Below are 11,865 nucleotides of genomic sequence, written 5' to 3' on the forward strand. Positions count from 1 at the left end.
TGTTTTATTGGATCTAACTATCCCATATGCGATAATTTTCCCCCAGATATCCTGCATCTTTTACCTTAATATCCCGTGTCCCGTATTGTGCAGTCGCTCTTCAGGCAGACTTTTTTCAGCTTTTTTTGTGAATCCGTCCTCGCCCGAGCAGTGCCTTGAGATAAATCCCTAATTAATTAATTAAGTCCAGTTACAGTTAGCTCTCCCTTCAACAACTCACTTCATATCTTCATCTTGGTGTTCTGAGCGTATTTTGTGCATCGTTCTAGCCAAAAATCAGAAAAATTTATAGGTGTCGTGGGCTGCTCTTATATAGCTTAGTGTCCTGTGGTTGTGTTTATAACAGCGAGAAGCCTTGGACGGAGTGTAGTCAAATTCAACATGGAGGACTCACGCAATATTAGTGAACCTCTTGCGGCTAAAAGCTCCCAACTAAATGATATTACGACTTCACCAGAAGAAAATAATGTGAAAAAATCTATAACGAGTGAAGATAACTTTGTAGGTGAAAAGACAAGTTTTATCGAGAACGAGAGTCGAGAACAAAAGCCAGCTGATGAACACACATCTTTGGAAGTGGAAAATGGAACGGACATGTTAGATCCAGTTTCAAGTGGAGAAAAAAGTGAAACGAGGGAAACGAGTAGTAATAAATTAAATGAATTGACAACACAGGAACAGTCTACAACAGAAACACCGAATAGGGTTTCCTTAGAATCAGAGAAACGCGAAAATTTGCTCTCTGATAATATTGATCAGGAAGAGAGTGCTGCTAGTACCAAGGAAAACCAACAAGAAGCAAATCCACCGGAGCTTTCCCACACCCAGTCTGAAATTAATAGCAGTCCCAAGAGTTCACCAGTTGAACATGACCATGGAAGTCACAGATCACCCGACAGAAAGAGCAAGGATGAATACAGGAAGATTAAGAGTGAAGTGACAGGGGAAGGAGAAACATCAGAGAGTGAAGGCGAAGAAAAAGATTCTGATCAATCTCAGGACACTTGGATGGATATTTTAGGGAATGGGCTACTCAAGAAAAGGGTAATTTCAACAGACACAAATCTTTGTACCAAGCAGGGGTTTCATTAAGGGCTGCACTGTGCAAATTGACTGGCTAGGATAATTATTTTGCCCACCTGGTGTGGCCATCTGGAGGAAAGTTTTTCTCATAAAGAATTTCATTTCAAAAAGTTTTGCCTGTCTGTGGAAACCAGTTGTCCTCCTGCTGAAAACATTAATGAAACCCCTGAACAAGTAGCTATATTCTCGGTTTTCATTATTGGCCAAAGTACAGTCCATGAGAAGCTTACACCAAAGATTAAGAAAATGTTGAAACATCATAGTTAAAAGGGGAATATCCATGCTGAAGATCTTGGTGTGACCTGTGCAAAATTCATGCTTTGATTTATTAGGAAGGGGGTAGGGGAGTGGAGGAGTGGAACCTGCAAGTGAGCAGGTGGAAACTTTGTGGGAGGTAGAGGAAAAGAGACTGGGGTAAGATTTCCAAGGTGTCAGGAACTGCGAAATATTTGGAAAAAATGTTAGTTTTGTACTCAGGAAGCACCCAGGAGGTGTGGAGGGATATAGAGGGGGGAGACACTCACAGGGAAGGGAATGAACAAGATAAGGATGGGGTTGAAGCTGAATAATGAACGCTTAAAAACATATGACAAATGCAGAAAATGCAATCCATTGGTGGGCGTCTACATTAATTTTATCATGTGTTCTCAAAAAATGCTGTTGTGTTATAGTATACGGCATGTGTCTTTAGATCCTCTATGGTCTAGGTTTATATGCTAACCACACATTAACACATTAGTGACAACGGGCATCTCTTTCTGGGTTAAATGCAATAGATTTTAGTGGTGCAGTGTTAAAACATATAAGTATTTCTGAAGACTTCTAAGGTGTCCTGTGGTGACTTGTTAACACTTTCTAGTCAATTTTCTCTCCGATTTACCAGGAATTCTGACTCTACTAGTTAAAATGTCAAAAACTTGTAGCATGAAGCATCATTTTGAATTAAGGATTATTTTTTCTTGAATTGTTACAAGTTTGTATATTAAAGAATTTACAAAATAATAATAATAATAATAATAATAATAATAATTGTACTTATATAGCTAGCGCACATATCCTAAGTTCATGGCGTTTTACAAACTTAGAAAAAATATACAAACAAGTAAAAAATAACCAAAGTGAAAATGATTAAAAAAGTAATGGTTTATTTAGTTTGCTATCCCAGATTTGTGATTCAGGTAAGAGAAATTTAAGAGACAAACAATTTACAACAAATGATATGAATAACCATATCCTCAAAACAAAGATTTTATTATCTGTTCATTAAACAACAGAAATGCTAAAACTCTTCCAAGTTAAAGGTAAATACAGATTGGACTGTAAAGTAAACTTTGAGACCCCCTCAGGCAACAAATAAGGGTATAATGACAAATGTTAACATTATTTTGGGAAGTGTACAGTCTAGACGACAAATTTTTAAGTAACTGTGTCTTACCTTTTGCGCAGGTGTTACGTCAAGGAAAGGGTCAGGATACTCGGCCAGACAAGGGGCAACGTGTTACTATACAGGTTGCTGGCCGTACAGAGGATGGGACAGGTGTTGATTGGAACAGCAGTCTCGAATTTATCCTTGGAGAAGGAGAGGTTATTCAAGGTATTGTGTACACCAATGATGCTACATTCATTTTGCTTACCTTAGTTTGAAGCCATCATATCACAAACGTTAATTACTGCTTTCCAGTGGTGTGGAAATTCAGAAATAGTTTTCAAAGTGACTTAAAATATAAGTGCTGCTCACTTGGATGGGTTGAATACAGGGAAGACACAGAATCCTCCCGGTTAGTGCACTGGAAATTGGTAAAAAAGGAAAGGAATTAAATGGTTGTCACTGGCTAAAAATATGGTTATCGGACATTTCGGCCACTACTGTTGCCTTCTTCAGCAAAAGATGGAAAATGCAAATGTTAAACGGTGTCCTGCTAGAATATGTAATAGGTGTGTGATAAAACTAAATGAGCAATAGTCTCTAGAGTATTCTTAATGAGTGTAAAAATTCTTAATGCCATTGTACACGTTCGGTAACGCTATGTGTTCGTTTATAGCGTTCCTGTCTCGCAAGGAATGCCAAGCTTCAAGAATTAGTCTTTGTTTCCATACTGATGATCTGTCGACAATTTCAACGTTCTCCAAATCTATTTGGTGACCGTTGAGCATATGGTGTTTGGCCAATAAAGAGTTTTTGTCCAATGTTGCTATAGCCTTTGCGTGTTCTTTCATACGTGTTTTTAACGCGCGTGATGACTGACCAACATAAACACAGTCACAATCTTTACATTTGATCTTGTAAACAATGCCTCTGGAAGCCTCTTTCTCGATCTTGTCTTTAGGTTTTTTGAGTATGTTCGAGATGGTACGAATAGGTTTATGGGCGACCTTGATATTGAAACCTGGAAGAACGTTTGCGACTCTTTCAGAGAAACCTTTGGCGTAGGGGAGGATGACAAAACCACGATGGTTGGTATCATTCGTTTCTTGTTGTCTACTCAATTGGCGGCCATTGTGAATGAAATTTGCAGGGTAGTTATTAGTGGCAAGGGCTTTCGTTACTCATTTAGTTTCCCGTGAAACTTCCTCCTCCATGGAAGGAATGTTCCTTGCACGATCCATGAGAGTGCGCACGACCGAGTGTGTATGCTGAGGATGGTGGTGTGATTTGAAATCAAGGTAACGGTCGGTGTTAGTAGCCCTTGCCACTAATAACTACCCTGCAAATTTCATTCACAATGGCCGCCAACTGAGTAGACAACAAGAAACGAATGATACCGACCATCGTGGTTTTGTCATCCTCCCCTACGCCAAAGGTTTTTCTGAAAGAGTCGCAAACGTTCTTCCAGGTTTCAATATCAAGGTCGCCCATAAACCTATTCGTACCATCTCGAACATACTCAAAAAACCTAAAGACAAGATCGAGAAAGAGGCTTCCAGAGGCATTGTTTACAAGATCAAATGTAAAGATTGTGACTGTGTTTATGTTGGTCAGTCATCACGCGCGTTAAAAACACGTATGAAAGAACACGCAAAGGCTATAGCAACATTGGACAAAAACTCTTTATTGGCCAAACACCATGTGCTCAACGGTCACCAAATAGATTTGGAGAACGTTGAAATTGTCGACAGATCATCAGTATGGAAACAAAGACTAATTCTTGAAGCTTGGCATTCCTTGCAAGACAGGAACGCTATAAACGAACACATAGCGCTACCGCACGTGTACAATGGCATTAAGAATTTTTACACTCATTAAGAATACTCTAGAGACTATTGCTCATTTAGTTTTATCACACATCTATTACATATTCTAGCAGGACACCGTTTAACATTTGCATTTTCCATCTTTTGCTGAAGAAGGCAACAGTAGTGGCCGAAACATCCGATAACCATATTTTTAGCCAGTGACAACCATTTAATTCCTTTCCTTTTTTACCAATTTTTAACATGCCTGGCTACACACCGCACATTTTTAGTGCACTGGACTCTGGATGTAGCAGCCTGGCTCAGAACCCCGGCTGGGGTCATTGTGTTCTTCGGCAAAACCCTTTACTCTATCCAGGTGCATAAATAATTCAATGCTGGAAATTAACCCTGCATTGGACTGCATTGGGCTTACCTGTGGGTGTTGATGGTTCTTTTGCTATGATTGTGGTAGCAGTATTGTATTTCAGTTGACCTTATAGTGTGTGGGTTGTCAATGTCTTGAAAGAGGCGTCTTTTGTTTTCAGCCTTTGATTTAGCTTTAGCTCTCACAGAGCTGGATGAAGTTTGTGAACTTGTTACAGATGCCAGATATGCTTATGGAAAAACAGGAAAGTATGTCTATATTTTCTTTAATTGGTTTTGTATATCTTCTGACAGCAATGAATAGTTTGTCTAATACCATTATTTTAAGGACAGATCTTGAGAAAAAAAATTATGTATTCAGCAATAAGACCATGAGTTTGAGTGTTCTATTGGCTGATACTTGACTCGCTTTAGTTACTCCCTGAATTTTTGCTCCCTAAACCCAGAAGGGACCCTAATCACAGGCTATTTATGTACGAAAAGAGAAAACTGTAACTTGGCAATTTTGATGAGCAAAATTTATATGAGTTAAATTTGCAAACCTTTGAGCTAACATCCAATCAACATTGGATCATTGAACCACAGTGCACTGTGAAGTTGTACCCATTTTATCCATAACTCAATAACCAAACGACTGTTCTATTAAAGTGAAACATTAAAAAATAAACTTGATTTATTAGCAGTTTATATGATTGATGATTTAAAGCAGGCAAGAATTTAGAGTACTTTTCTCTCTTTTCAGACCAGACGCAAATCCACCCATTCCCCCTGATGCTAAGCTGACTTACGAAATACAATTGCTAGCAGTTCGAGATGGTCCTAATATCAATACTATGAGTGATGAAGAAAGAATGACCATTGGGTAAAGTGTGAACATTGATCCTAATATGCAATGATTAAATCTGCTAGTGACATGAAATGATTTGATGACCATTGACTAGGAAGGTGGAACCAAATTTGTCATCCTTGTTTAAAAGAAGCTGCAGTTTGAACCTGGACAGTCAACTGGGTACTCTTTTTAAAAAAACAACAACAACAACAACAGCAACATTTATTTAATACACATTTTCACAGGACTAAACTTACATTACATCACTTACACTAGATTTTTTTTATTTTTGCTTGAAGTTATCTACATCTAGCTGTTACTTCTTACATTATACAAACAAAACACAATCAATTAAACTATAATTAACTACACAATATTACAATACATTTCTTTTCTTACTCTTACAATAATATTACAGTATGTTTATTTCAAGAACTTCTTAAAGAATTACCACATATATATATGCCATATATGCTGTAACATTTTTTATTGTTTCTAAACACAGTGGAAGTAAGCATTGCATGTTTTGTTTTCAGAGAGAAGAAGAGAGAAATGGGTAATAATTTGTATACGGCAGGAGACTATGCCGGGGCCATTAACAGTTATCAAAGGTATAATTGTTACATGATTAAAATAATTACAGTACCACTTCATTTTCATAAATTGAATTTGTGTAACTACACATAAGTTCTTTGCACAAGTCCACTTAAACACAGTTTTGCCTATGAAATAAAAAGCAATTGCTGCTTATTTGAAAGGCTTTTTAAAATAGAGAAGAATGGTGCTTTCCTTTTTGGAATATCTTTTTTAGTTGTAGAGATTCATTTACATTTTTGTATTATGCAAATGAGGAAAGTGATGACGTCATTTATAAGTGATCCAAAAAGACAGTACAACACTCAATCAAGAATATGTCGAGAAATATTAGAGCAGTGTTCTTTAAATTTATCATCAGAAATGCACATCACAAAAGAAACAATGACACCTGTTGTGCCATTGCCAAGAATACCGCTCCTGACCAATATTTGTAGAGATATTCTTGATTCAGTGTTTTACTGTTTAAGTGGAACTACTTATCCCTCATTTGCATAATACAAAAACGTAAATATCTCTAAAGCGAAGAAAGATATTCCCAAAAAGGTAAATGCCATTCTTCTTTATTTTGAAAAGCCTTTCAAATAAGCAACAATTATTTTTAATCTCATAGGCACTTAAAAAATCCTTGCATAAGCATTGTCCTGCATTTTGGGTTTCAAATACTTTTGAATTTTCCCAAATTTTCTATCATGCTTGGGCTATGTTCACACATGTTTGCATCGTCAGTCTGTTAGCCAATCTTTTCTTACCCATATTTTCTTTTTTGCAGATTCCTTGAATCTATGTTAATAGGCTGTTAATTTTGTTCAAAATATTTCAACATTTCATCTATTTTTTCTCATCTTGTTTTTTAGAGCCATTAAATATCTGGGATCATCCACATCTAAGGTCTGTTTCAATTTTAATGTAATAAAATCTCATTTGCAAGACATTATGTGCTCCTTTTGCAATGACTCATTTACCATAGGATGAACTCCATACTGTTCATCTTCCACTGTGCCAAACTTACATTGTATTTCAGTGTACTTATTTCAAAAATGGTTTCTCAGAATCTTGGAAAACTCTGTCCTTTAACCCTAGCTAGTTTTCCTTCACACAGTTGTGGAAATGGTTCATTCACAAACTAATTGTTGGGGTGATCTGATAAAACACTAATAAAAATAAATGTTGTATTAAAGCACAAATGTAGATAATTTTTCTATTTAACAATTAGATTATGAGCTGGAGACTTCTATCACATGATGTTATCTTCTGACAAGTACTTTATGTTATATCTTGATAGGAAGTTCAAAGCTTGAGAGTAAAATGCTGGAATAACATGGCTGCTGCCCAGCTGAAGGTAACAAATCATTAACATTCAAAATGGGATGCTTTCAGATTTACAGAAAGTGCCCACTCCGTGTTTTATTGTTCCAGATAAAAGCCTATCCTGCAGCAGAGAAGTCTTGCTCTCAAGTCTTACAAGTAGATCCTGATAATGTAAAGGCTTTGTTCAGGAAAGGCAAGGTAGGGTAAACAGTGAAATTCCACTGAATTACATATGGTAGTTAATAGTTGAAGGTCAGGGATTATAGGGGTGGAGGCACACTAGTCACCCCACTTGTCGCCCAAAATAGCGTTAAACTTGACAAGAAGCCTTTCATCCCATAGTGATGAATCTTTCTCATTTCTCGGACCAATTCATCAGGAAGATACTATGATAATCAATCAATCAATACAAGTTTATTGTATCCAGGTGTGACATTACATAATGAAATGGCACACCAGCTAATTCACAGGTATTCCACATAAATGAAAAAGTAAATGTAAAAGTAAATATTATATCATATGAATAAAAATTCAGATTATATTGAATTCAAACACCCAGGTTTTAGCAGCTAGTGGAGATACAGATCAAGCTATAGAGCTTATCAAGAAGGCAGATCAGTTGGACCCCAGCAATCAAGTAAGTTAGAATAACACTGTACTTCCAGGACATCAACCTGAATCATACTGTTATACATACTGATCATGCTGTTAGCGCGCATTGTGCAGAGAAGCCTGTGAAACGGCTACTGATTATTTACAGTAGCGTGCCGGATTTACCTTGTGCTTGGATCTCTGTCCCACCGTTATGCAACTCTCCCACCATATGTGGCTTTCTTTGTGTGATTTCCGCTAACCGGCCTTTGGAGAGTCACCATCTTCCTCGTTGGGAAGGGCCAGGGTCGTCACGCATTGATCCTCTGCAACCAAATAACATTTCGTTTGAAGACCGGTGGAAGACCCGTTTACCAAAGAATAAGAGCCATTTTCAGTGGAGTGTCGAAAGTAGTCCGCGTTGCTTTGGTTTTACTCTACTACGCTTAGGACCACGTCATGACCAATCAGAGATAGAGATCAGGGCCGATCATAACTCGTTCACACGTTTTCCCGCACTTTTCTCTGATGACGTGCACTTGTTTTGCGGAGCTTTGATTGGTTCACTGGATAATCTGAACATTTGTTATAGGTCGGTGACGCCAGTCAAAGCAAAATTGCTCTACCTGTCTTGTTTTTGCTAATTTCAAGTAAAGTTAAGAATAAATCAAAGAGGAATCAAAACTAAAACTAATTAAAAGTGAGACACCCTGGTGCTTTGAGCAACCTGGACCAGTACAGTGACCCTTGCACGTGGATCTCCACCAACATAATTAATGTTTAACTCTTCAACAGAAAACTCAGTAACACGCACTTCACTCTGGTCATGTTTAATTAAATAAAACCAAGTTTACCAAATTGGAACCTGTCATGTTAGGCAGTTCAAGTAGATATTAAACGTTGGTTCGAGCTTCTGTACAAAGGATTTCTGAGCAGCTTTTAACTGCTTTAGTTTAAGCTTTGGTTAGAATTGGGTATAAATTAGAATGTAGATTTCTTTTCAGACAATTCGAAAAGAACTCACTCGTTTGAAACAATTACTGGCCTCGGAGAAACGCAGCGAAAGAAGTATGTACCGACGAATGGTAGGAGACCTGGCTGGCAAGGGGAGCAAGAAAAATAACCGATCGGTATGTACCGCAATCTTCAAAGCTTAAAATTATAGCGGAGCTCCTGCCCTCCGAAGGCGTGCGAGTGGAGCCCCATACCTGAGAAAAGTTGGTAACTCATGGACCTCAAAATTTTGGTTGTCACGTGACTGTGCGTCCGTACGTTCGTACGCCAAGCCCCATACCTTTAAAAATAAGAGAGTAGCACCATTACCATAGGTACATCTTTGATATTGGATATCCATGTAACCTGCGAACAGGCTCCCGGTGAGCCCGAACGAAGCGAGGGAGCCTGTAGACATTCTATTGATGCCGCTGTTCTATGATACCAGCTCCTGGTATCGTGATATGATTGGCTAAATCGCTGATTGTTGACATCTTTGAGATAAACATTTGACAGGTCTCTGTAAACTGCGGTTGACCGCCCTACACGACTCCCACAGTTCGTGGCAATTCTGCATTTGCCGTTCTCTTTTAATTGCGGTCTCTCGATCTTTCGTCATTTCACAAGTGGTTATGAAGGGTACTTTATGCTCTGTTATGAAGAGGAATTTTAAGTAGAAGCCGTTTGGCTGTGCTATAGCAAATTTGTTTTAGAGGTCAAAGGCATGGTTTCCGGACTTTCCGCTGTTATTTGCATGTCGCTTTGCTGAGTTTGACACCTCTATCATGTGCTTATAATTTATTTAGGCTCATTTCAGTATTGCAAAATATGTTTTAAGCTCTCTAAGTATTAGCTCTGGAGGGACAAAGTTTGAAATATTCCGTGAACATGCTTACTTGCACTCTATATTATGACGCCGGGCCGGGCGCCGGGCCCGGCTGTTTGATTAGGTCGATTAGAACTGTTTACAAGTACAGAAAATGTGGCTTCTTGACAGGTCCAATTACCTCATTGACTGATTTGTTACAGGCTAATCACCCAGGGCGGATAGGCACATCAAAAACAAAGTCCGCAGGCTCCCCTGTCCCGCCCCGATCGCTTCGCTCATTTTTGATTTCGCGCTCGCCGAATTTATATTTTCCGTCTTCTCTGGGAGCCTGTTCGCAGGCTAACATCCATGTTGAAATTAATTTACAGCTGTATCACTGAAGTTTCGAGCATGAGCCACTCTAGGCCTGACACTCGAAACGTCAACTTGACGTGCTCGCTACGTTAATCTTATTATTTTTTTTCTTCAAAAATAAGTGTGACGGAACTGTCGTGATGGTTTTATGTTTTACTTTGCAGCTTCTCGGATGGCAGCTTGTGTTTGGAGCCACAGTTGTCGCTCTTGGAGGAATTCTGATCGCTGTCTACCTCAGCAGACATTGAAGCAATTGAAGCATAGCTTCTCGATAGTCTAGCGATATATAGTTAATAATAGCGCGTAGGTCCTCTTGTTAAATGATCATATGTATCATTTATTTAGTCTCCTGCGCAGCTGTTTATGTATGGCGCGCAACCCTCGAAAGTGGCATTGCAAAAGGATTTTGCAAAAGTAAGTGGCGCGAGTTATGGACGCGCACGCGAGGAAAATGAGTGAGTGCGCGCGAGGAAAATTCTGGTGACTCGCGCTTTATAGTAACGCTGGTGCCCGATATGCAGGCAAAGCTCTGTATAAGAACATAAACAATGGCTGCACAGGAAACTTTTAATCCTGCTGCTAGTAAAATAATTAAAAAAATTTTGTGCGCGCGAGGAACCCAGTTGCTATAGACCTTTTTATCTTGAGTGGTTTGTTTTCCCATTACAGACCACCTAAAATTCATAAAATTATTCATTCATATACCCGTGAGTGTATGAAAATTTGAAAGTAACAACTTTCCATACGGAGCTCCAATAGTTAATTATTGACTGTGCTGTGAACTCGTGCTTAAGAGACTAATCTGTTATGTCAGTTAGTTTGCCATCGTCTGTATTGTAGTCATTTTGTTTTCACCCACCCCTTCCCACCCTGTGGCCGCATCACGGGGGGGGGGGGGGGGGGGAAGAGAGGACGGTTTCGGTATCGGCTCCTCCCCCTTTGATGCGGCTCAGCTTTTTTCCCGCAACAATAAAGTTGAGTTGTATATGTTATTCTCGTGTATTTCTTTAATTACCCGGCGTCGAATTATTTAACAGCTGTGTTTTTTTGTTATGTATTCCGTGATTAAGGAAGCGATGTTACGTACAGAATAAGGTGAATTGAAAGTCAGTTTCTACTTATAATTACGTTTATTTAAGCTCTCGGACTATCTGTGTGGAGACAAGTCCCATCCGCCCGCAAGTTGGGTATACTTCGCAGTGTTTCTCATTCAACAAAAGGTATATTCTAACAACGGTCAAGGTTCTTGTCTGCATGGGCACTCCGGTTGAGTAAGAGAACCGGGAGAATCTGAATGCGATAATGGTTTGTAGAACCCAGTCTCCCCAGGTTGCCTCGTCCTCGAAAAAAAGGCATTGAAGGCGAAGTTTGAGGGAAAAAAAAAACAAACGCACACCGCGCATGTCAAAGGAAGGTCTGGCCTTGGGTCCGTTTTTTGAAGGTCCCGAAATGTTTTCGCACCCGGAAAGCCATAGCAAAATCTCAAACTTTATGGTTACAGAGCTGTTTTATTCACATATTCTTAATATGAACAGAGGTTCTCTTCATACAAGAAGTTTCAGGCGTATACACCTCTCTGTTTTTAGATACAGATTAATTAAAGATAGCTCTGCGGGCCCGAAAAGTTTCTGGGTCTTTCGAGAAACGGGCCCCAGGGACGAAGTGGCGCTATCACTAGACAATTGAAGGGCGTTATACTGAGCTGAAGTGCAATATTCATAAC

At 39.0% G+C, this 11,865-nt stretch overlaps 1 protein-coding gene across 2 annotated transcripts; it reads left to right on the forward strand.

Moving 5' to 3' along the window:
- The first annotated feature begins 313 nt into the window (after positions 1 to 313).
- On the forward strand, positions 314 to 11,134 carry LOC110063322 (peptidyl-prolyl cis-trans isomerase FKBP8-like). Of its 2 annotated transcripts, none has more exons than XM_020770296.2 (11): positions 314 to 1,044; positions 2,530 to 2,677; positions 4,803 to 4,890; positions 5,384 to 5,503; positions 6,007 to 6,081; positions 6,922 to 6,955; positions 7,350 to 7,406; positions 7,484 to 7,573; positions 7,935 to 8,012; positions 8,959 to 9,096; positions 10,307 to 11,134. In XM_020770296.2, the coding sequence occupies exons 1-11, from the start codon at positions 382 to 384 to the stop codon at positions 10,388 to 10,390; spliced, it is 1,575 nt and encodes a 524-aa protein (XP_020625955.1). In that variant the 5' UTR covers positions 314 to 381; the 3' UTR covers positions 10,391 to 11,134. The 2 variants fall into 2 exon arrangements, with proteins under 2 accessions (XP_020625955.1, XP_020625956.1); XM_020770297.2 differs by having other exon boundaries at positions 316 to 1,044; positions 8,971 to 9,096.
- Positions 11,135 to 11,865: the final 731 nt, after the last annotated feature.

The sequence above is a fragment of the Orbicella faveolata genome, unplaced genomic scaffold (genome assembly GCF_042242905.1).
Source record: "Orbicella faveolata isolate gen_17 unplaced genomic scaffold, um_ofav_v1 contig_26, whole genome shotgun sequence".
Lineage (NCBI taxonomy): Eukaryota > Metazoa > Cnidaria > Anthozoa > Scleractinia > Merulinidae > Orbicella > Orbicella faveolata.